Source organism: Saccoglossus kowalevskii, chromosome 11 (assembly GCF_978046115.1).
Source record: "Saccoglossus kowalevskii chromosome 11, keSacKowa6.1, whole genome shotgun sequence".
Lineage (NCBI taxonomy): Eukaryota > Metazoa > Hemichordata > Enteropneusta > Harrimaniidae > Saccoglossus > Saccoglossus kowalevskii.
In genome coordinates this window covers 22,792,289-22,816,520 of record NC_140651.1, presented here as the reverse complement: position 1 = coordinate 22,816,520, position 24,232 = coordinate 22,792,289, and the positions used below count along the sequence as shown (strand labels likewise).

The following is a 24,232-nucleotide window of genomic DNA, read 5'->3' as shown; positions in this document are numbered from 1 at the left end:
GCCAAGAAAAAAATCTGTGTTTCCAGTAACGGGCTAAAATAATATTGGGTAGGTAGGTAGGGATATTAATTTTATTTTTTATTTATTTTTCCCCCAAAATCTTCTGTTTACATTGGTGTATTTTACACAATTATTATCACATGATGGAATCAACTGTCAACTTTTGGTAATTTTTAGAAAATAATATGAGGACATTTTTGTACACAGAATAGTTGTGACTGCTAAATGTGATAAAACTTAACTAATTTGCATAAAAATTAAATTTGTGCAGCTAATTTGCATAAAATAAACTTTCTGATTTTACCTAAAATGTGGGTAGGTAGGGTTACCGGAAACACAGAATTTTTGTTCATCGGCCTAATTCACCATATCCAGAATAGGTTTGCAATGTATGATTCAACAAGATCAAAACAATTAGTTTTTAAGATGTATATGGAATTGTAGTTTTAATTTCATTTAATTAATTTTAATTTGTAAATTCCTGTATCTATATCATGCCTTGATTATTTATCTTTAAATAGATGGCTCAGCACATAGTACTTTTTAAGCTTTTTATCTTGCTCATAGATAAGGGGGAGGGATCCAAAAAAGTCTGTCATCATTATTGTCATCATCTGTCTCAAAATGTTTTAATCTATCTCTTTCAATGGGATCCTGGGCAAGTTCAATTTTGTCAAGTGTTTTATGTATAGTTTTTACGATATTGGTAAACTGTCCTCCTTTATGGTTACACTATAAACTCAACACAGTATAGTTGTCATGAGTTCAAATTTGACTAAACTAAAACATTTATTGGGCAAAAAAATAAGTGCACAGGAACTGCTTCATGAACACCAGATGTTATTATATTAACCAAGATTTGTTAGGCCAAAAATAGAGATTTTACTTTTAATCATCAACTATTTTAACATTTTGCATACTGGTGAGGTGAGGTATATATGGATAATCGGGGGGTCCATTTACTAAAACTAAAAACATCCTCAATTTTCTTTGGGGCACAAATAAAACCCTTAAATAGAGCAGTAACCATAGATGTTAATTTTATTATGTAGTATAAATGATATTTTATGGCAAAAAGTTGGAGTACTGCAAAATTCATAATTTATGATTCTATAAGGATAGTTGGGTTGTGTACAGTACATAAAGTATGACATGTTAATTATATTCATGCAATGAGGTTCTAGTTTGAAATTTGTTGTCATAAATTGTTTCAACCTAAAGTTTAACCAGTTTAACCAGTATTATTTTTAAGAACTTGTATTCTCACGTTTACCCAGCCAGGGAAGAATCCTATTCTTACTCGTTATCAAGATTCTAAGTGAGCATGTGTGTCTGTGCAATACCAGTATTTTCTCAGAAGTTCGGCATCAGATATCAGTCAACCTTTGCACAGTGTAAAGGTCGCTGACAATACTCTTCAACACTAAATACTATTCAACACAAATTTCACTTTATGAATGCCATGCCATATATTGCATAGTCTTCATGAAACATTTTATAGGCGATATCTTCTGTTTCAAATCACCCTACCGTTATTTCGTGTTTACAGCAAATTCACAGTTGGGCGAATCTTATGATGTTATAATGGCGGGTCATTATGGTCGGCTAGCTTCTATTGTTTTTTTTGGGTGTTATTGTCGGCTGGCTTTACACTGGTAACAGGTGCAACTGTACTGCTTAGGAACCAACTGTTTGACACACAAGGGGATGAGGAAGGTCAGCTGGACACTTGACATTTTTTTCTCCCTTCATAGTGATGACTGTTCAGCGCAAACATCCGTTTTTTTAGAAGTGCAAATTGTATGTGCTGGCAAAAGTGCATCCTTCCACAGGAACTATATTCCATGTTTGAAACTACCTACCGGTACATATATTCAATATTGAATAATATTTTTCAGAAAAGTAAAATATTTCATTTTTTAAATGCTCTTTCATTTACTGGGACTAAGACATTTGTGTCTTGTTACCTTTGTATCCTAACAGTTTCTTCAAATTCATGAAAATGTGGGTTTCGGGTAATTCACAAATCAACAAATCAATCAATGAATCAACAATTGAAAATATTCTAGATTGAATGATTACCCACACCACCCACTTTATATATACACAGTGAATTAGCAAGTATCATATTGTGCATCGTACAGTAGTGCTCTAGGATTGTCCTTTCCATTATTTTTATATCAACTTTATTACTATTTTACACTAGTGTTTTATTCATACTTCTGTAAGAAAAGAGAATTTACCATACATTCACTTGTTTACACTTCATATTTACAGTTAATAAATATTGTTAAATTTTACGTATCATTTGAATCACATGATTTTATTTTTCCGATCTGATTCAAAATGGCCGACTAGCTGCCATTTTTTTTAATGAATGCTGTTCAAAAGCTATACCTCTGACATGCATCTATCAGAATTAAATGTCATTTAACAGCCAAGTTTTGCGCATTCCAGTAAAACGTTGTATCATGCCAGTGCGTCACGCCAGTCATTTGGTTCTGATAGGTCAGAGTTGTCCATCACATACTGAAAATAATCCTGATATTCATTATGTTCATCAGCTTCAACTATCTGGGTCTTGGCATAGCTCACCTCGTCTTCAGGTACACATAAATCTTCTACACCACCATGATGTTCTGGCAGGAAATACAATGAGTCTGGCCTTCCCTGAACTGTATCATGTCTGGATGCTCGGATGTAATGAGTATTCCAGTGATCTTTGACATGGTCTAAATCATTCTGCAGTATACGAGCAAAGCTGAACCAGAGACGCTCTTTATTCAACGTATCACTTGTATCCAGTAGACCCTGTGTTTCTAAATCCTTAAATATATTAATCTACCAAGTTGTACGATTTCGGTGGAAAAACGACCACCACCCTTCAATACGTTGGTTTCGCGGTGACTTCACATATCTGCGAGCGTCTGTGTCATCTCTAAAAAAGCACTGAATGGCTGCCATGGTCCCGTTTTCAGTACCCAAATCCGTATCAAGCTCTATTGGACAAATTCGTGTACAGCGTCCAGGTAGAATAGAGCTACATTATCCGGCAAATTGTTGGAACGAGTGACGTACAGCCAAAGTATCTTCCTGCTGTAGCCATCAATACAGCCATGGATTGGGAAACCAAACTGCTTCAATTTATCGTAGCCGTCTGCGTGTCACGCATAATTAGGGCCAGGGCATGAATACAGTTTCCTCCTGAGACGATGGGTTCTTCTAAGTTCGCTGCCCTCGGGATCTAATTCGCGCAATAATTCTTGGACAATAATTCTTATCAAAGTTCGTTGGCTGATGTTGATGTCGTAGTACTTCGACAAAAAGAGTAGAATTTCATCGTACTTGAACTCTCTAAAGAAATAATATTTTATGAGGCTTTCTTCGTCCTCGTCATCGACATACGTGCTGACACCTTCATCAAATGGCGAGTTAAACTGCATGCTCTCATATGCATTTGCCATTCATAATAGAACGTGCTAAAACGGTTATATACAACTACTGAAGGATTGTGGGATATATAATTCAACTTCCGTCACAATAAAGCACGATTTGTCATAACTTGTGAGAATGAAGTTTTGACATGAGATGTTAATAGTTTGTCACGTAGTTATAAAGTTACGTCACGAGGATTCAAAGTTGTGTCACGAGATGGTAGAAATGTGTCAAGAGATAGTAGGTTTGTGTTGGTAGTTTAATTAGTTGTGTCATGAGATGTTAATAGTTTGTCACGTTGTTATAAAGTTACGTCACGAGGATACAAAGTTGTGTCACGAGATGGTAGAAATGTGTCAAGAGATAATAGTTTGTGCTGGTAGTTTAATTAGTTGTGTCATGAGATGTTAATAGTTTGTCACGTTGTTATAAAGTTACGTCACGAGGAATTGAAGTTGTGTCACGAGATGGTAGAAATGTGTCAAGAGATAATAGGTTTGTGATGGTAGTTTAATTGTGTGAGAGACATTAATGACTTGTCGTGAGATTATAGAGTTATGTCGTTGGTGATTCTAGTTTTGTCATGAGGTAATAAAAAACTGACACAAGACAATAGCTGTGCCATGGCACATATGGGTCACCGTATTAACGCCAGTACGCCACTGAGGGACTCGTCGCTACCGTAAAGAACTTGAAGATCAGGTTTGACACTGGTTATTGACTAACAAAGGTTAACTTTGTGCAAACTGTCATACGATTTTGAACAGTGAACAGTTCCGTTATTCACATGTACACGCGCGACTGTATGATTTTTGTATGTCTGAATCTTTGCACTTGGAGGGGCGTTTTTCGTTTGGCTTGTTGTTAAAGTTAGCTATTTCGTGTGTTGTGCCCTACAAGACAGCAAAGATTGTGTGTTTCTGTGTGATGCTCGTCTGAAGTGAATATTAATTAGAGGTTACATGTAATCAGTTAACTAGGGCTAGGGCTTTTACTGTTAGTATATTCATGGCATGTATAGTTTTATCAGGCCGCACGTTGTACTCAAGTTCATGCGGAATTGTATTGAGTTGTTGTACCTGTTAACTGTTGTTGTATTTATCAAACGAGATTTTTCATAACACTATAGTTATTGTTGTGTTTACGCTGCGTGTATATTATTGGACATTGTGTATTTCACTATAGAGTCTTACAACTTTAGTAATTATTGTGAAAAACATTGCTGTTAATTCTGTCAACCGGAAGTAATTATTATTGTGCGTATTACTGCCCATTTATGCAATTGTAGTGTTTATTATCATACTATTGTTAGTTTATACTCCAGTGAGCGAGGTGCCAATTATTGCGTTATGTACAAATAATTATGTGTGCCCACTGTTGACCTTGATAAATACTGAATAGAAGTTGTTGTTTACTTGACCTGTCTGCGTCGTTAATTAATGGTGTGAATGTCTCCTTGGTTATAGTATTCGATGTACGCCTTTACCTCAATTTACCACTGGACTGTCGAACTGTCTCGATCGGAGTAAGAGATCCCTGGTTATTACAGAGATACCAGTTAGTTGCCCTTCATATAAATTTTCCCTATCTGTCCACCTGTGATTTTAGCTTATCTAGTTTTAGGCAACTTATGGGTGTGACAATAGCAACAAATGAATACAAAAATTTCTCGACACGAACTTGTTGGAATGTAACAGAAATATTCAAATTATATATATTCACTACTAATATTTCATGTACTATTGGGAATTTTATTTATGTTATCGGTTTGTGGTATAAAAAACAACGGCGAACTATTGAGTACAGTGTACTATTCTGCATACAAAGACGCCTGTCATGTTATTTTATCACACCGTGTATCATCGGTGTTGTTATTTCCCTTTGCAGTGAGTAATTATGACAGCTAATGTAAAAGGATTGTCAAAATAATTACTTAATGTGAACGTGACCAAATTGTGCATTGTGTCAGAACGTTCCATTCCGTGTATCAGTACTATTATTAATCGATCATCGTGTTACATAATACAACTATGTGTGTACATTTCAATTAAAAAATAATTGAATCGAATTATTTTTTATAATTTATTACATTAATACATTATAATACTTTATTATAATTTATTATTATGAATATACATTACATTATAATTTATTATTATTTATATGATATAGGCGAATATGATGCACTACGACGATATTCTGAAAAACATTATTGGGGAGTTGGGAACCCATCAAAAGATATGCTTCTTTCTACTTGGTATATCAACAGTACCGGTAATGCTTATCATCATGTCACCGGTGTTCCTGTTTCCACCAGTTGATACTTGGTGCAAGTATCCTGATAGTAATGAACTGAGACAACATATGTGTATAACCAATTCCACTGGTAACTGCGATGAGCTGGTGAAGAATCTAATGATACCAAAAGAGAAGAAGGTTGCAGGATGTGAAACACAATTAAAGTACGAACAATGTCATCGCTATAACATATCATTTGATTACGTCTCGTATTATCCCGAGGCAAATATATATAGCTATATTAATCAAACTGGTAAAATTGAATGCGATCACGGTTGGAAATATGACAGATCGCAGTACAAGTCAACAGTCACTGGACAGGTAAATACAAATTATGTTGCCTTCAATAAACAGTAAATTAAAAACAGTAAGTGTAATCATTATCGTTGAGAAATATGGTATCATCTTGTGTCACTGCAAATCACGTTAAAATTGTACATCGCGTTATCTATTTGACAGCAGCAAAATAATAAAAACAGCGTGCAGACTATTTTAAGAAAATTCACTAATGTTCAAAAAATGGTCGAATGTAGTTTATTACAAGGATCATTAATTAAGACGATAGTATATACATTGACTGGGCGGTAAGAACATTTTCAACAATGTTTTTTAACATTGTTCTCCAGATTGCTGTGCTTTCCACATTTCTGACTACGGTTCGCTGTATATAATCAACAAACCTCAAAATATGCCTAAGCTAATATATTGTAAATGTCACTTTCGTATCCGCAGTTTGATTTGGTGTGTGATCGATTTTATCTCAATGCATTAGCTTCTTCAATATTCATGCTAGGATTTCTTGTCGGTTCTCTTGTCAGTGGATACGTTCTTGACAGGTAAACATACAACATACTAGTTTATTGTCAGTATAATAAATAGATATGGTTGATAATAAAGGAAAATCTGAAAATATATTATTTGGGAGTTTGTTTTTAATGATCGTTGTTTGATTGCCACTGTTTAGTAGTTTTCTGAGTTGTTTCAACAATTTGAAACTTGTTGCTTTTACAGTTGATATTACATAAATGAAAAGGTCTCCTGAAAATGTGTAATCTAAATTTGACTAGGCTCAAGTATGTTATGTTTCCAGCTATAACACGTTTATTAATGTAACAGTCTATTAACATGTGATTATATTTCAGATTCGGTCGTATGAAAGGATTTATGCTGACTAATGGCGGAGTTATAATATTTGGTATCATAGAAGCATTTTCTCCTAATTATGTTGTTTTCGTCGTGGTCCGATTCTTTCTAGCAATGTGCACTATAGGGCGTTATATTTCATCTTTTGTCCTCGGTGAGTAAATATGCAATGACCTTTGTGACGATGAGCCATGTACAACCGTGTATCAGCAGCTTTGATATAATTAGTTAAATAGATGCTCGCTCGTTCTCGCAAAGCTAAATTCCGACTTTCATTAATGTTTTGTTCTGTGCTACGCTGTGTTAGTCTTTATTCACGATGTTATCTGCAAACACCTATTTTAGGAAATATGTTTGTTATTTGAAAATAACGCTTTGTCCTGGATTTTGTTAAAACGTTCCATGTCTGCAACACAACAACTGTTGCTGGTGCTTGTATTCATGTTGAAACTGACAGTAGTGATTCAGAGTCACGCGACACTGACAAGGCACCAATTAATTATATGTAATCCCATGATATTCTCTCTTAGGTTGACGTCAGCATACACGAGATATATTATACTATATTATTTAATATTTTGCCGTTTAGTGCTCGATATTGGTTGCATAGCAACACACACAAGTGAAATCAACCCAGTATAAATATAGAACGTATTTGTTTTCCCAAAATGTGTAACAGAAATAGCGCCATAGATAGCGCCAATCGTGTTCTAGGGAAACTATTTTTCATTGACTTATGGGTCTCTGCAACGTCCAAATTGAATATGATTATTACAGTAACGATTTTTGACATGAACTAATAATAAATTATTTATGTGTCACAATCTCATCTGTCATGAAGAATATAGTATTCCAATCCACAGTTTTCGCTGTTGGTGATGTAAACATTCGCCCACCAGGCTAACTGGACACCCTAAGTTTCTCATTGTTTGCAAAATATTCTGCCGTTTATAAGAAACTATACGATGGTTCTACAATAAAAATATTATATAGCAATGATGTAAAGTACAGAAATAATATTTTGCGGAGGGCAATTACAATGTCTAATTAAAAACATGTCTTTATATTCTTTGTTTTAGTTTGCGAATATGTAGGACCGACCAAGCGTACAATATGTGGGATGATATATCCCATGTTTCTTAGCACTGGTATTATGATACTTGCCTTAGAGGCATACTTCATACGCCATTGGTGGGTTCTGCAATTGGTCATAGTTGTACCATGTATATTGTCTATGAGCTATTGGTGGTGAGTAACTTATATTTCAATATTTGATTTATGTTTATTTATGTTTACTATATGTAATATAAACTCCTCGTTATTTATCAGTTCAAAGACGATTTTTTTTACATTAAAATTGTTAAATGCATTTCGTTGTTTTGAGTTAGATATGTTTACAAACTATATTGTACAAAAATCATAGCTTATGAATGGGTCCACATTTTTAATAAAAACAATACAGTGCCCGAAAACTTAAATATAACCTGTGGATTCTCTCAAGGTTCTATTTTACGCCCTATTTATTTCATTTATTTGATATGTAGTTCATCAACAGCATTATTTGCAGAAGATACAGACATATTCTAATTGTTCGACGCTATATTACCATTCATACGACCGTTTCAAAGGTGGATTTAATGAGGTGATTAATTTGCATAAGGCCAATAAATTAACCCTTCATGTTGGGTAAAATCAAATTCCGAATTTTCAAAATATCTAGGAAAGTAGTTAATATTGACAATATTTTATAATTAGATAATACGCCTTTAAAGATTGTTGATTATATCACATATCTATTTATTCATCTTGATTCAGCTTTCTTTTGGAAACTTCATATTAAATATTCTATTAAAATTACTCCAATCATAAGTGTGATATCAAAATTACGTCATTATGTACCAAAATACATATTACTGATATTATACAACTGTCTCATTCAGTCACATCTGGTGTATTGAATAGAAAATGGGGGGGGGGGGCATATATAAGAGTCAATTTTGAACCCGATTTTCATATTGCAAAACAATTTTTGTTTTTCATTGTGATAATTATTTCAAGCTTTTTTGCATTCAGATACACTTTTTAAAAATCTTGGATTGTATATGAATTATGTAAATTGCAAACTTCGATTTAGAGTATGACAATTGAGCGACAATTAATTTGATTTTTTCATGCCGATTTCACATTCATACCACAAAAAATCAGTTCTCAAATCAAATTTGTTCGTTCAAAGGCCGAATTCCACTCACGGTAAACAATACAATATACAATGGTACTCTTGGTTTTGAACAAATTCAAAAGAATCCTGCAAATGCATTTACTAAATTGCTGGGGTGGTATATCAAATAGTTACATGTATTACCATTACTTGCCTACACAACAATGTCAAGATAAATATTACGAATCCGCTATTGTTTTAGAAGAGTCATTGTAGGGGCGATAATTGAAATAATTGCAGATATTTTTGCCACAATTGCATAAGTTAATTTACAGATGTTGATCTAACTGAATATATTTCTGCTATCTATTGTTTTGATCAAATCTGTTTCATTTTCTTATTATCATGTAGGATAACACCCGAATCCCCAAGATGGTTGATATCAAAGGGTCGCATGCAAGAAGCCGAAATGACTATAAGAAAGATTGCAAAAATAAACAACGTGACTGAGTATAGAGATCTGCTTAGTGAAGCCTTCCAGCTCGATGCGAAACTGAATCAGGTGATAACGATGTAGTCGCAAGACATTAGTACATGTTACCGTTACGGGCAATAGGTATGACAGATGACAAGAAAATGTGTTTGTTTTATTTTGACATAGGACGTATCGAATAAGCGGGACCAGTTAAACTATGGCGCAGTAGATCTGTTGAGATACCCAAATATGAGAAAAAAAACAGTAATAATGTTTTACAGCTGGTAAGAATATAACATACTATAGTATTACTTAGTCAAGTTGTTCGACATTTAACTTGCCTCAATAAAACCCTAAAAATATAAATATAAAATGATCCAAAAGCAGTTTCAGGAGACTTGTCATGCATTATAAAAGCTACTTACAACACTACCAATGTAAAATTAAGTGGAATTATTTACATTATGTTCTATCGACAGGCTGGAATTGTTAGTTAGCAGAACACGTTGTTGCATTCTTCTCTAATTTGATCTGGGTGTCCGAACACAAATCGAAAACAACAATGATTAACACATTCATAATACGTCAATGTACTATAACCAAATACATGTTGTCGATTTTCATCTATCACACCAGGATCACTGCTACTCTGGTGTATTATGGGATATCGTTTGATACATCTAGCCTAGGTGGTAATCCATATGTGAATACTTTCATCTCTGGTGCGGTGGAAATCCCCGCCTATGCTCTTGGAATGGTCATGATGAAAACTCCTAGAATCGGTCGTCGTGGTTCGTTGTTTGCCCTCTTCACCTTTGGAGGCGTGGCATGCATTGGATTGGCATTCGTTCCAGCATGTGAGTTCATTGTGTCATGACTGTGTGCAATATCGTGCATTATTACGTAACATGGTTGGTAGTAATAATGTGTGTGGATTGTAAACAATATATATATATATTTGCTGTCCCAGATGAACACAGTTATTGCAAGTGTTTTATTGTTCGTGATGACGTCAAACCTAACATTTTTGTATTTATTTATATAGGCGGGGATTTAGTTTGGTTGGGGATAACACTAGCTATGCTTGGAAAGTTTGGTATTGCATCAGCGTTTGGAATGGTTTACGTCTATTCGGCGGAGTTATTTCCTACCCCACTAAGGTAGACAACTTGAATTTTCTCCGTTTTCTTATTTACCTGTTCTGCTGTCACATGTGAAGGACAACATAAAGGGTTATATGGGACCCCCGTCATTTAATAGTTAAACTTAGATGTTCAGATGTATATATGTAAATGTTCGTCATCAACTTGTTAAAACTCCACAGGACAAGTGTTGTTAAGGTTACGTAGCACAAGCATTGTTTATGACTCATTATGATAAGTATTTAATTAGTACACCTGCCGCATACTGGAAGTTCCACACATTTGAACGTTGGCACTTTACTTTGCCATTTCCGCATACAAAGTCGCTGGTTCGAACAATTTACAGCAAGTCTCAGAAGTATTGGGGCAGCCAATTTGCAAACTCGCTAGCGAATTGGCTAACTGCTTTAGTTTTGACTGAACGGTTGGCTTTCGAATCTCGCTGACGCTGTCCTGTGGTCACGCCCACTCTGGGTGAGTCATACTTTAGTGGGATCACATGGAGTTGGACAAACTTATGTATTTTAATAAATTATTAAATAATAAAATGTTATATAACTTTTCTTTTACCCCTCCCCCTTTCCTGGTATCAATTTCAAGTAATCACTGATCTATGTTTATACCACTCTTTCCTTTATCACAATCTTTGTTATGCGCTAATGTTATATGCAAATTTTAACGCGCGATGTAGACACACCCTATTATAATAAAATATCCCAAGGGTTGAAACGCGCCAGGACTGTAGCATGAGCACAACCGTAAAGCGGGTGGGCATTTAATTTATTTATGAGATGCATTAATAAACAAGAAATGCTGCGCGCGAAATTTTAAATCCGGTGAATGTAATCTCTGACGCGACGCAACTTCAATGAATCAGTGACTCTTCTGTAAAAATGCTTTCTACTTCAAATGTCGTTCGCGTTGCTCTTCGAGATCTTTCTAATGAAAATAATCAAAATAGCAGCAGGAGGGGGGGGGTAAAAGAAAAGTTATATAACATTTTATTATTTAATTATATACCCTATATATAAAATATGTTTTTGAAATGCAGTCCCTCACCCCCTTGGCCATTTTCGCCGATTTTTAGGCACCAGTGATTCACGTCCAAAATTTTGGTTCTCCGGGCGTCTCTAATAAATACTCTATCTAACCGCTGGACTGAATTAGCTAAATTATGAAAAATTCATAGAAGATTGGGCGAAAATCGGTCGTTTTCGGCCTCAACGTTTTTTTGCTCGGAAACGCAAGGGCGATAAGACTCGATTTTCAAAAACGCAGGTCGCTCGGATCGGACGGTTTCTATTGTTTCGAGTCTGCTGTGTGTCTAGAAACATAACAACTTTGTTTTTTGGTAAATATAGAACATGCTCTGTTCTAATAAAGGATTTTGATATGCAAATCAAACAATTTTATTAGTTCCTTATTGTAACGTCTCCCATATAAATAGTCCTCTACTCCCCAGAATTTGACAATGGTACTAGCCCAGAATTAATTTTCTGTTCAGCGCGTCTTTGATTGTAGCAATGTTTACGCCACTGTACAAAAATACGCACACTCGCAACATTCACTTGAGCGTTTTAGGATAGGGGTTGGACCATTTGATTTTTGAGGGGGGAGGTCAGCTCAGTGAAAGGCAAATTTTTTTTTTTTTTTTTTTTTTTTATGTGTTTGGAAATTTTTTTTTTTATTAGTAGGTTTGCTTGCAAATTTTTTTTTTAGGAGTTCATCATATCCAACATTTTTTTCATTATCTTCAACGGTGGTAGAAAAGACTTGCTATTTTACTGCTTTTTTACGTTTTTTTGACAAAGTGGCCTCAATTTCGACAAATTTGATCAAATCTCAAGACAAAACAGTCGGCCATTTTGGTACAAATTTTGAAAAACAATATGACGTGCACGTGTAACCCAATATACATGATCATCATATAAAGTTTGATTGAAATCGCCCTATTCAGCTTCGGGAAATAGTTCCAGACACGTTACAAACTGTGAATTTAAGATATTAAACAAAATGGCCGCCATTTTGACAAATTTGATCAAATCTCAAAACAAAACATGGTGTTGTATTGTCTTGAAGTATAGTACCAATGTACAAACTTTCAAGTGAATCAGGCGATATCTTTCAGAGGAATCAGCACAAAAATAAAAAAAAAATGAAATGGCTGTGAGTCGGCCATTTTGGACCGAATCTTGAAAAAAAGTGACGTGTACCAATAACCCAATATGCATGATCACCATACAAAGTTTGATTGAAATCTATGGAAAGCCGTAACTGTCTTAGATGCACTATAACTATTATATTCTGATCACTTGCCTTTATATTCTGATAAAACTTTATTATATTCTGATCAAACGTTATTATACTCTGATCAAATGTTATTATATTCTGATCAAACGTTATTATATTCTGATCAAATGTTATTATGTGCTGATCAAACGTTATTATATTCTGATCAAACGTTATTATGTGCTGATCAAACGTTATTATATTCTGATCAAACGTTATTGTATTCTGATCAAACGTTATTGTATTCTGATCAAACGTTATTATATTCTGATCAAACGTTATTATAATCTGATCAAACGTTATTATATTCTAATAAAACTTTATTATATTCTGATCAAATGTTATTATATTCTGATCAAACGTTATTATATTCTGATCAAACGTTATTATATTCTGATCAAATGTTATTATGTTCTGATCAAACGTTAATATATTCTGATCAAATGTTATTATATTCTGATCAAACGTCATTATATTCTGATCAAATGTTATTATATTCTGATCAAACGTCATTATGTGCTGATCAAACGTTATTGTATTCTGATCAAATGTTATTATGTGCTGATTAAACATTCATTTTAAACTGTACAAAACAAATTATGATTATTCTTCTGAATGATATCCCAGAATGCATGCATGCCATGTGTTAAGTGGACATATTGGAAATCTAGAATCATGAATTCGGAAATGTCAACCGTTTTGGAACATCTGAACCTTGGAAATCTGAGTGAGTGTTTTGAAAGAGAAAGAATTTCTTCTGATTTAGTATGTAAACTTACAACAGTGGATTTAGAAAAACTAGGAGTTCAGAGCAGAAGTGACATGATGTCCATACGCATGGCTTGCATCACCCATGGTGGAACTGCACCAGTTAAAACTTATTCTGACAGCAGCAGAGTTCCTGAATTTGTCATCCCATATATAGTATTGGAAAGTTTTATTGATCAAGGATTTACAGTTAAGGAAATATCATCAATTCTATCTGTTTCTGAGAGTACCATTTACAGGAGAATGCGTACGTATGGTCTAAGCAAAGTATATTTTTCTGATATAACGAATGAAGACTTGGATGCACATGTACAGAAGCTAACAATTGATTTTCCTTATTGTGGGGAAAAATTGTTGAAAGAACTATTATATGGAATGGAAATAAAAGTTCAGCGAACAAGATTACGCAATAGCATCCAACGGGTTGACTCTGAAGGTGTTAATGCAAGGAGAAGAGGGCGTTTACAAAGACGCATATACAATGTCATGGGCCCTAACCACTTGTGGCATGTTGACACAAACCACAAATTAATACGCTGGCACATGATCATATTTGGATGCATTGATGGTTTCAGTAGACTACCCATTACATTAGCATGCACAGACAACAACCAAGCTTCAACACTGTTTAAATGTTTCATGTCAGGTGTTGAAAACTATGGGCTGCCTAGCCGTGTCAGATCAGATATGGGCTTGGAAAATGTTCATATAGCTGATTACATGATTTCAAAAAGAGGGGAAAATCGTGGGAGCATGATAACTGGAAGGAGCGTTCACAACCAGCGTATTGAACGCCTGTGGAGGGATGTGTATGAAGGAGTGCTCAGCCTTTACTCTCAAATATTTTACTTCCTGGAAGAAAATAACCTCCTCGATCCACTTGATGAGCATCATATCGCTGCACTTCATTATGTTTACATGAGAAAAATAAACCAGAAGCTTGAATCTTGGAGAATGGCATGGAGTCGTCATAGAATGCGCACAACTCACTCTTCACCCTTTCGCATCTGGATGTCAGGACAATGGCAAAACCCTATAGGAATAGAAGTCACAGACCTTGCAGGATATGGTGTTGAAGGTGTTCTTGATGATATGGAAGATGGAGAATATGATCAAAGACCCATTATCACACGTGATATGTATGCACTCAGTCAACCATGCATCGATGAACTATCTCTACATACAGCAAATGACTGGCATTCAGACAACTATGGGATTGATATTTATACTCAAGCAGCAGAAATAGTTAAGTCACATTCAGGGTAGTGCTTTTTTATTCTAAATAGACAAACATCAATAAAACTACAGCTCAAATTTTAACAAAAATAGTTTTATGATTATGAAAGAATCTGCTTTGCAATATCAAAATACTAGTACTGAATCAGTGAAGCTTTCTATTGTCAGGCAACCAATCGCTAGATATCAATGACTTTTCAAATAAATGATACAGTACAGAATTTGTTACCTGTTGTGCCATCTTGTTCTTCCCATATGAAAATGTGATGGCTGTTGAAAATTAGTTGTCATATTCCAGAATGGACCATTTACAGAATTTTAAATTCACATGAAAACGACCAATTTCGGACAATCGCCCTCAAAATAATTGATGAAATAGTTTCGGGACCCATCGACAGTAGAAAAGTAGAAACTTGAGGCGAAAATAATGAAAAAAAAACGGTTGTTACGGCCCGACCTGATTTCAGGTCGGTAAAATAGGGTAACTCGCATAGGATGGAACTGTAGCTCCCTGGTTTCGCGTTAACACCACGACGAACAAAATAACCGACAGCGAAACCAAGCGAGCTACAGAACTGCAGCTAAGGTAAATCCTACTCTGAGACCCAACATTTGCCTTCAAATCTTTAACAGTCCAGGGGCACTCTAAAACAGTCAATTGTCTGGAATTTCTTTGGCAGTGTAGAAATTCAAAACCGCCACAGTTCTTAAGCTGCGGAAACCCAACAACAGAATTCGAAGCAGACGACGATGCAACATCCTCCAGAACGTCATCAGAGGTTAACCTCTCGATCAAACCGCGTTCGTCACAATCGCTTTCTACTTGGATTTTTTTTAAACCAAGTCCAGCTTTGTGAAGAACACTTTTTTCTGTTGCTGACGGAACTTTCGTACTGCACCTGTCCGCTAGGCAAATGAAATGGCCAGTCCAAGTACGTTTCTTGCTCGTTAGATTTCCTCGGCTACGACCTCGTCCCCTTGAACGCGATGCTCGCCCGGGCATGAACAATGCATTTCTCTCTGAAGAAATACTTCGAGCAAGACTTGACGCAAAAGCCCGCCCCGAGCCACGCGGGTCATCGTGATCACGCTCATGTTCACCATGTTCCTGACACAGTTGTCGTAGGCGAACTCGATCACCCATTGTGGTTATCCCTAGTCTTGTTAACTCTCCTTCAGTCATGCACTGTACAATTGGCGGCTCTATTCTTTCATCCCTGAAACGTTGAATGAGGTTGCCAAGTTCCAATTTTCTTAAAATAGCTTCCATACTCAAATTTATTCATCAGGCTCGTCCCGCCGAGAATCAACATGCGTGCGCATAACAGATGTATGTCCAAGCGCGCCCTCTCTCGACAACAAATGGCCAGACAATATAATAACAACCGAGCTCATAACGTTTGATCAGCACATAATGGCGTTTGATCAGAATATAATAACATTTGATCAGAATATAATAACATTTGATCAGAATATAATAACATTTGATCAGAATATAATAACGTTTGATCAGCACATAATGGCGTTTGATCAGAATATAATAACATTTGATCAGAATATAATAACATTTGATCAGAATATAATAACATTTGATCAGAATATAATAACGTTTGATCAGCACATAATAACGTTTGATCAGCACATAATGGCATTTGATCAGAATATAATAACATTTGATCAGAATATAATAACGTTTGATCAGCACATAATAACGTTTGATCAGCACATAATAACGTTTGATCAGCATATAATAACATTTGATCAGAATATAATAACATTTGATCAGCACATAATGACGTTTGATCAGAATATAATGACGTTTGATCAGAATATAATGACGTTTGATCAGAATATAATGACGTTTGATCAGAATATAATATCATTTGATCAGAATATAATAACGTTTGATCAGAATATAATAACATGTGATCAGAATATAATAACGTTTGATCAGAATATAATAACATTTGATCAGCACATAATAACGTTTGATCAGAATATAATAACATTTGATCAGAATATAATAACGTTTGATCAGAATATAATAACGTTTGATCAGAATATAATAACATTTGATCAGAATATAATAAAGTTTTATTAGAATATAAAAACGTTTGATCAGAATATAATAACGTTTGATCAGAATATAATAACGTTTGATCAGCACATAATAACGTTTGATCAGAATATAATAACATTTGATCAGAATATAATAACGTTTGATCAGAATATAATAACATTTGATCAGAATATAATAAAGTTTTATTAGAATATAAAAACGTTTGATCAGAATATAATAACGTTTGATCAGAATATAATAACGTTTGATCAGAATATAATAACATTTGATCAGAATATAATAAAGTTTTATTAGAATATAATAACGTTTGATCAGAATATAATAACGTTTGATAAGAATATAATAACGTTTGATCAGAATACAATAACGTTTGATCAGAGTATAATAACGTTTGATCAGCACATAATAACGTTTGATCAGAATATAATAACGTTTGATCAGCACATAATAACATTTGATCAGAATATAATAACGTTTGATCAGAATATAATAACATTTGATCAGAGTATAATAACGTTTGATCAGAATATAATAAAGTTTTATCAGAATATAAAGGCAAGTGATCAGAATATAATAGTTATAGTGCATCTAAGACAGTTACGGCTTTCCATAGAAATCGCCCTGTTCACGTTTAAATATCAGAATTTAGCAAATTTGAGGGACAAAATGGCTGCCAGTCAGCCATATTTAATTGAATCGTAACGAAAATTGGCATATGTAGGTCATTATAGATTGTCTGTATACCAAGTTTGAACGAGATCGGTCAAAGGCTGTCTGATAAATGGATCTAGAAGGACGGATGGAACCATTTTTGGACTTCGTCCGAACTGGGACTAAAAAGGTTCGTCGGTAGTCCGAAAACAAAAAGAAAAAATGAGAAGAGAAAGTGTGCATCGTCCCCACATCCTGTTACAAAGCAACAAAAGATCACTGACATTGTAACAAAAAGGGCTAAAATGCAGGTGACTGCTACATGTACTAAAGTGGCTTTAAATGACAGTGGAATGGTTGGTGCAAGTGAGGTGGGTGGTGAGAGTGGAATGGTTGGTGAATGTGGGTTGGGTGGTGAGAATGAGATGGTAGGTATGAGTGAGGTGGGTGGTGAGAATGAGATGGTAGGTGTGAGTGAGGTGGGTGGTGATAGTGGAATGGTTGGTGAAAGTGAGGAGGGTGGTGAGAGTGGAATGGTTGGTGAATGTGGGTTGGGTGGTGAGAATGAGATAGTAGGTGTGAGTGAGGTGAGTGGTGAAAGTGAGGTGGGTGGTGAGAATAAGGTGGGTGGTGAGAGTCGGATTGTAGGTCAGAACGAGATTGCTCTGTAAGAGTGTGATGTAAAACATTTGCTGACAAAAAATTTTCTCATTTATTTTAATATTTATTTTATTACATTTTATTTATTTTTGACTCCCGTGCGAAGCACACAATGGGAGTCTTTGCAGTTACTCTGTCTGTATGTGTGATCTGATATCTCAAGAACAGTATGTTGGTTTTTAATGAAACTTGGTGAATAGATGCTCTGGACTAATACGCAGATTTGATTAGGTTTTCATTAGTCAATTTTTTCGCTTTTCCACTGATATCTCAGGTACTAATCATCACATTTCAATGAAACTTGCATAGATACATAGGACGATGCACAGACAAATATGAGATATACTAATTACCTAATTTGCGTAATTACTCATTTTTTAGCTTTTGATATTTCAAGTACTATTATTTTATTACTTTTCAATGAATCTTGGTACATAGATGTTCTAGGACAATACACAGACCTGATTAGTTTTGGGTTAAGATCATATTAATTACTTAATTTGCATAATAAATCATAATTTTTGATTATAATCACATTTCAATGAAACATCGTATATAGATGGTCTGTGACAGTACTTATCTTAATTTAATGAATCTTGGTACATATATACTCTAACACAATGTGATGATCAAGTTAGTTTTAGGTTTATATACATCTATAATAATTATATAATATCTATAATAATATAAATCTATAATAATTTACTTTTCAGCTTTCAATTAATTTAGTTATGATTAAACATCACATTATAATGAAACTTTGTACATGTGCACCCTGGAACAATATACAGACCTAAATCTATACATAATAATTTCTCAATTTGTATAATAATTCATTTGGTTCATTGAGGTAATCCACAGACATGATTAGTTTAATCCATATTGATTATCTATGATTAGCCCATTTCTGATATTAAACAAAAATCAGATTTAAATTGAATTCATCGCAGAGGTGCTCTGGAACTAATTAGAATAAAAACCATGGATGACAAATCAAATGTATTTTCTGTATGTATTATAAATTTTGATAATGTGAATCACATTTTTTCATGTTATGCATCTCAAATAGCAGACAAAAATTAGTTGCCAAGCTTCTTGTTTGAAAAGCAAATCTTAAATTTTGAATTAATTTTAATTTGTCTCCAATACTCTCAGCACTCAAGAGTTCTTTCTAAGCTTCCTTTGATATTTATTTTATTTGTACTTGTTTAATTCAACATGGTTCCATACAATCATGAATGTATCATGTCTGTTATTGTGGTCAAATAACATACTGTGGAATGCTTTATTTGCACTGGCATTATATTTTCCCTGTTTTACCTGTAGTCAATTTCCTGCAAAATAAATTCCAGTGAAAATGCAGCTTTCTCTATACGTTGCATTGAGTCTTAATACAACATAGTGAAAATTAGATCCACACAATGCCAGAAAGCTGTTTTCAGCGAAAATAAATTCCTGAGAAAATAAAGTATTTTACTGTAGTCAGCAATATTGCAAGCAACTTTTCTAACAATGTTTCTGTTTTATTCTGTAAATGTACTTAAACTAAAACAGCTAAATTTTCAGAGATGTTGCATGCAATACCGCATTTGCTCTATTAGTAGCGCATGCTCTTGTGTAAATAACAGAGGTGTTTCTATGGTCAAAATACATCATATTTTAATAAATCAGTATACAATCAATGCAATTGTTGCCGTACATGCCGCCAAGTTTGAACCAAATCGGCCTAGCCAAAAAACTCACAGAAGAGTCAAATTTCTCGATAATGAAAAACGATTCAAAAATTCAAATAGTAACTTTGCGCCCACACTCAAGCTGAGTAGAATGAGCTACGTCTGAGGAGTTTTATCCTAAATTTGTAGGAGATACAATTGGCACAAAGCTATCCAAAAAAGTTTGTTGGCCGTTACTATGGTAACGGTGGGCTATTTTTTTTTCCAGATTTAACCTAATATTAAACTAGGGTGATGGTGTGACCTGCCTGCCAAGTTTGAGTGAAATAGGTCAAGCCAAAAAATCACAGAAGAATTAATACGTGAAAACACTGGAAATCACACACACAGACACACAAAATTGATTTTAAGGGCAATCCTAGCGGAGCAGATTGTCAATAATGAACAAAAATGTTCGTAAATATTACTGACCGCAAAAGACGCTCATCGCGAAGTGGCTTGTAATTTATTAAAATAGATAAGTTTGTCCAACTCCCTGTGGTTGGATGGCGATTTCGCTTTCAAATATACCTGTCAAAGTGTTCTATTTCCATCGTGTAATGAGGTTTGATGAGGTGTTAGTATACAAAAACGAGGAATGAAGTCGAATTTTATTAGCGGTTGGTTTAATGTTACCCCAACGAGCCGTTTGGATGTGAAGATTTATTTTCTCTCTGATTTGTAGGCAACTGTTTCTCAACTTGTCTCTTTATTTAGTTTCAATTAGTGTTCAAGATGGCTACCTCCGTCCATATAGTAAATATCGGTGGATTAATCGCATTTATCATATTATCACTTGTACGCCAGCTGACTGTGGCCATTCTCAGGCTGACCAGGGAAACTACTTTCACATTATCACGCCTAGCAAAGCAAATCATTCAGGGGAATCCAGACCACGTACCAGGCTACGTGAAAGCATTGCATGTTCCCTAATGCAATATAGATTCGCCCAGAGTAGACGCGACCACGAGTCGGCGCCAGCGAGATTTGAAAGCCAACTGTTTAGTCGAAACCCAAGCAGTTAGCCAATTCGCTAGCGAGTTTGCAAATTGGCTGCCCCAATGGTTTAGCAGATCCTTGTGTGTGATCTGTGATATGCCGACACTTGTCACAATTTGATTATTTTATGTTGTTGGTCGATCGTACATGTCAGTGTGTATAACGCGATACTTTGTCTGCTGTATTTACAGATCTACTGGTGTAGGCATGTGCTCACTGTTTGCACGCATTGGTGGTATACTTGCCCCACAACTGATACTTATGGGTACAGTTTGGAAACCACTTCCACCAATTGTATTCGGTGTTACATCAATCTTTGCAGGTATTCTGATTTTAACTTTGCCTGAAACTTTGGGAACGAAATTGCCAGAAACACTCGAAGAAGCGGAGGAGTTTGGAAAGTATGTATATTAATATATCACTACATATCTTTGCATTTAAATGTATATTAGAATGTATTACATATTTTAAGTGTTTCTGCATTACGACATATATTAGATGTAATTCATCTGCATCATGCTCGACATACTTTGTCTTGCATTGAAATATTCATCCTATTCATTACACACTTATTACTAAAAACAATATATTCACGTAAATAAAAACAATGATACCACGAATTAACGCGATTGTATCGACCAATGCATGCTTTCGTTTTGTATTCTCAGTCTCTACCCACAATAATTAAGAAAATTCTTGTAAGAAATATGCCGTCGTATAACTATTATTAAACTGATATAATTGTGTTAAATAGCTTCTATTATATATGATACTAATTTTCTTTCTTTCAGAAAACAACGTCATAAGGTACATCTTGTATCTTATGATGGGTATGGCGAAATAAGAAAAATCAATGGAAACAAAGAGTATGACATAGCCAGCGTATAACATAGTATATAACAAAATGAACACGCATGTTCAATTATTGATGTTTGGAGGGATGTATTATGTTTTCCTGGGACGATTTCTGTGCTTTGTATGTGTTGCAACTTAACTTACTGACTTCTATCTAATGTTTCAAATGCATATTATGTATTGTATGAGCAAATGTTTTGGACTTTAAAAGACAGAGAATGAAATAAAAATATCTAATTAAATTGAGAATTGATTGGTGTTATTTCAATAATACTTATGTAATTGAGTATTCTATGATGATTAATAATGAATATATACGATAACTTGTTTATTGTATTATATATTTGTTTCGTTGTACGATTTAAAGACCAATTATAATTATGTTTAATAATGCGATCTTCCACGTCGTGTTCGTCTTTCTCTGCCTCTAATCAATCAACTCACTCGAGGCCTACAAACTCAAGACAAATATTCATCTGCCATCAGTGATTGTATTTTTCTGGTAAAATTGTAATTATCTGGTAACATAATAGTTACATTCCTATTTGTAACCAGATAATACTAGTATAATACTAGTACACCAGATAGATGTTATGGCTTGTGGGTGAGTCAATTCAAACGGTTTGTTCTATACAGACTGAAAATCACAAATAAGTTTCTCGTGTAAACAGATTGCAATGAAGCCAGTATTTCAAATTCTGTAAAGTTTACACACAGTATACTGTTTTAATGATAAAATTAATTGCATTTATTGATCGTAATCTTTTTAAGAAATATGTATACAGTAGTTAACCAAATACTATGAGAGAAAGAGAAAGATATCAACAAAGGGCGACCCTATCACAACTTCTTGAAAACTATCAAGACAATTATGTGTACGTTTTTTTTCTAAAAAACTGAAATTATATTTTTGCCTTATGCTTGAAAACCAAAACCTCAGCTGGATTAATAATTGGTATACTAGTATACGTACGTTGGTTACGTCTCTACATTTTGTGATGATATCATGATACGTATTATGTCGGTAACTTTGTGGGGCTCCTATATTTAATCTTTTCATGATGATATCTTCAATTCTCTACTTATATTATAATTCTCTACTGATATATTTATTTACTCATTTCTGGTAAATTTATAATATGCCTACAACAACAACATGAGTGCTTCTTATCTCACCACTACACAACGCCATCTGTTGACGATGAAGTGAACCATGCAAAAACTTGTTATCGCCCCATTTTTGTCAAAAATGAATGTTTTGTTACCTTTTGCAAGTTTTTATTATTTCCTTGAAAACTACTCATTCAATTACATTGATAGTTGGTCATGCCAATACATATTGGATGACAGGTGAACATTTTGTTTTTTCCGCTATATCCAGACTTTTTTCTCCGGGTCAAACAGTTACTTTTGATAATATTCTCAGTGACTTCATATGATTGACATTGTTAAACCAATGATGAATCGCTTGGTTTAATTCAACGATGACAAAAATTGTGTTTATTAGGTTAATCTTTGATCTTCGACCCACCTTATGCATATAAACTAAAATTCATAATTTCCTATCAGTTTCAAGGCAGGGCCATTCATCTCAGCCATTTCTAATGTTAAATGAATATCCCATTGTTAGCTTACATAAGGTTCAAGCCACTAGGAGTGTGAAAGACATGATTGTTATTCAGGGAACTCGCGTATCCTTCTCGCATACACACACGAGCATTTTGTGAGACTGATTTATTGTTCATCTGTGTTTATTTCAGTGACATACTATACATATGTACTGATATAAATCCCAGTTATAGAATAACTATACAAATCTACAGCAAAACAGTGTGATTGTACGAAAAACTGGTTACGATATGATTTGGATGAGTCAGAGAGCTGGGTCAACTCAATGTGTCCTATAGAATACACTAAACTAGCAGACAATAAGACTACTACAGTGAAAAGTGGTTGGGATGTTCAAATTTCTAAATCAACGTCAGTGGTATGTAAAGTATTTTGACAACTAGATCAGAACGCAATAATAAGGTGATACCGCTCCACTGACTACATCACTTCTTTTGATAGAGCCAGGCACCATCCTCCATTCACTTGGCTGAATTGATACTTTGGCCAACAAGAATCACTGATGCTTTCAAGAGTACTGACATGGTTATGAGAGGTGGCCGATGAATTCTGCAGTACACGACACGACATTACCAGGTTTCCAGATTTTGTATCCGTTAATATTACGCACATTTGTACAAGGTTACTTTTAATAAGAACGTTCTTTGTGTCCAAGGGTTCTTTACCACGAAAATAAATCAACACACAAGTCAAATGTCGCGC

At 34.6% G+C, this 24,232-nt stretch overlaps 1 protein-coding gene across 2 annotated transcripts in view; it reads left to right on the top strand.

Moving 5' to 3' along the window:
- Positions 1–22,150, top strand: part of LOC100371399 (organic cation transporter protein-like) — a 33,689-nt gene extending 11,539 nt beyond the window's left edge. For both annotated transcript variants that reach the window (XM_078007663.2, XM_085505488.1), the window contains 10 exons: positions 5,608–6,054; positions 6,466–6,569; positions 6,876–7,030; positions 7,956–8,124; positions 9,446–9,596; positions 9,696–9,793; positions 10,146–10,366; positions 10,555–10,669; positions 21,238–21,447; positions 21,838–22,150. In XM_078007663.2, coding sequence (XP_077863789.2) covers positions 5,614–6,054; positions 6,466–6,569; positions 6,876–7,030; positions 7,956–8,124; positions 9,446–9,596; positions 9,696–9,793; positions 10,146–10,366; positions 10,555–10,669; positions 21,238–21,447; positions 21,838–21,934 — 1,761 coding nt within the window. In that variant the 5' untranslated portion in view covers positions 5,608–5,613 and the 3' untranslated portion in view covers positions 21,935–22,150. The remainder of the gene's footprint in view (positions 1–5,607; positions 6,055–6,465; positions 6,570–6,875; positions 7,031–7,955; positions 8,125–9,445; positions 9,597–9,695; positions 9,794–10,145; positions 10,367–10,554; positions 10,670–21,237; positions 21,448–21,837) is intronic.
- Positions 22,151–24,232: the final 2,082 nt, after the last annotated feature.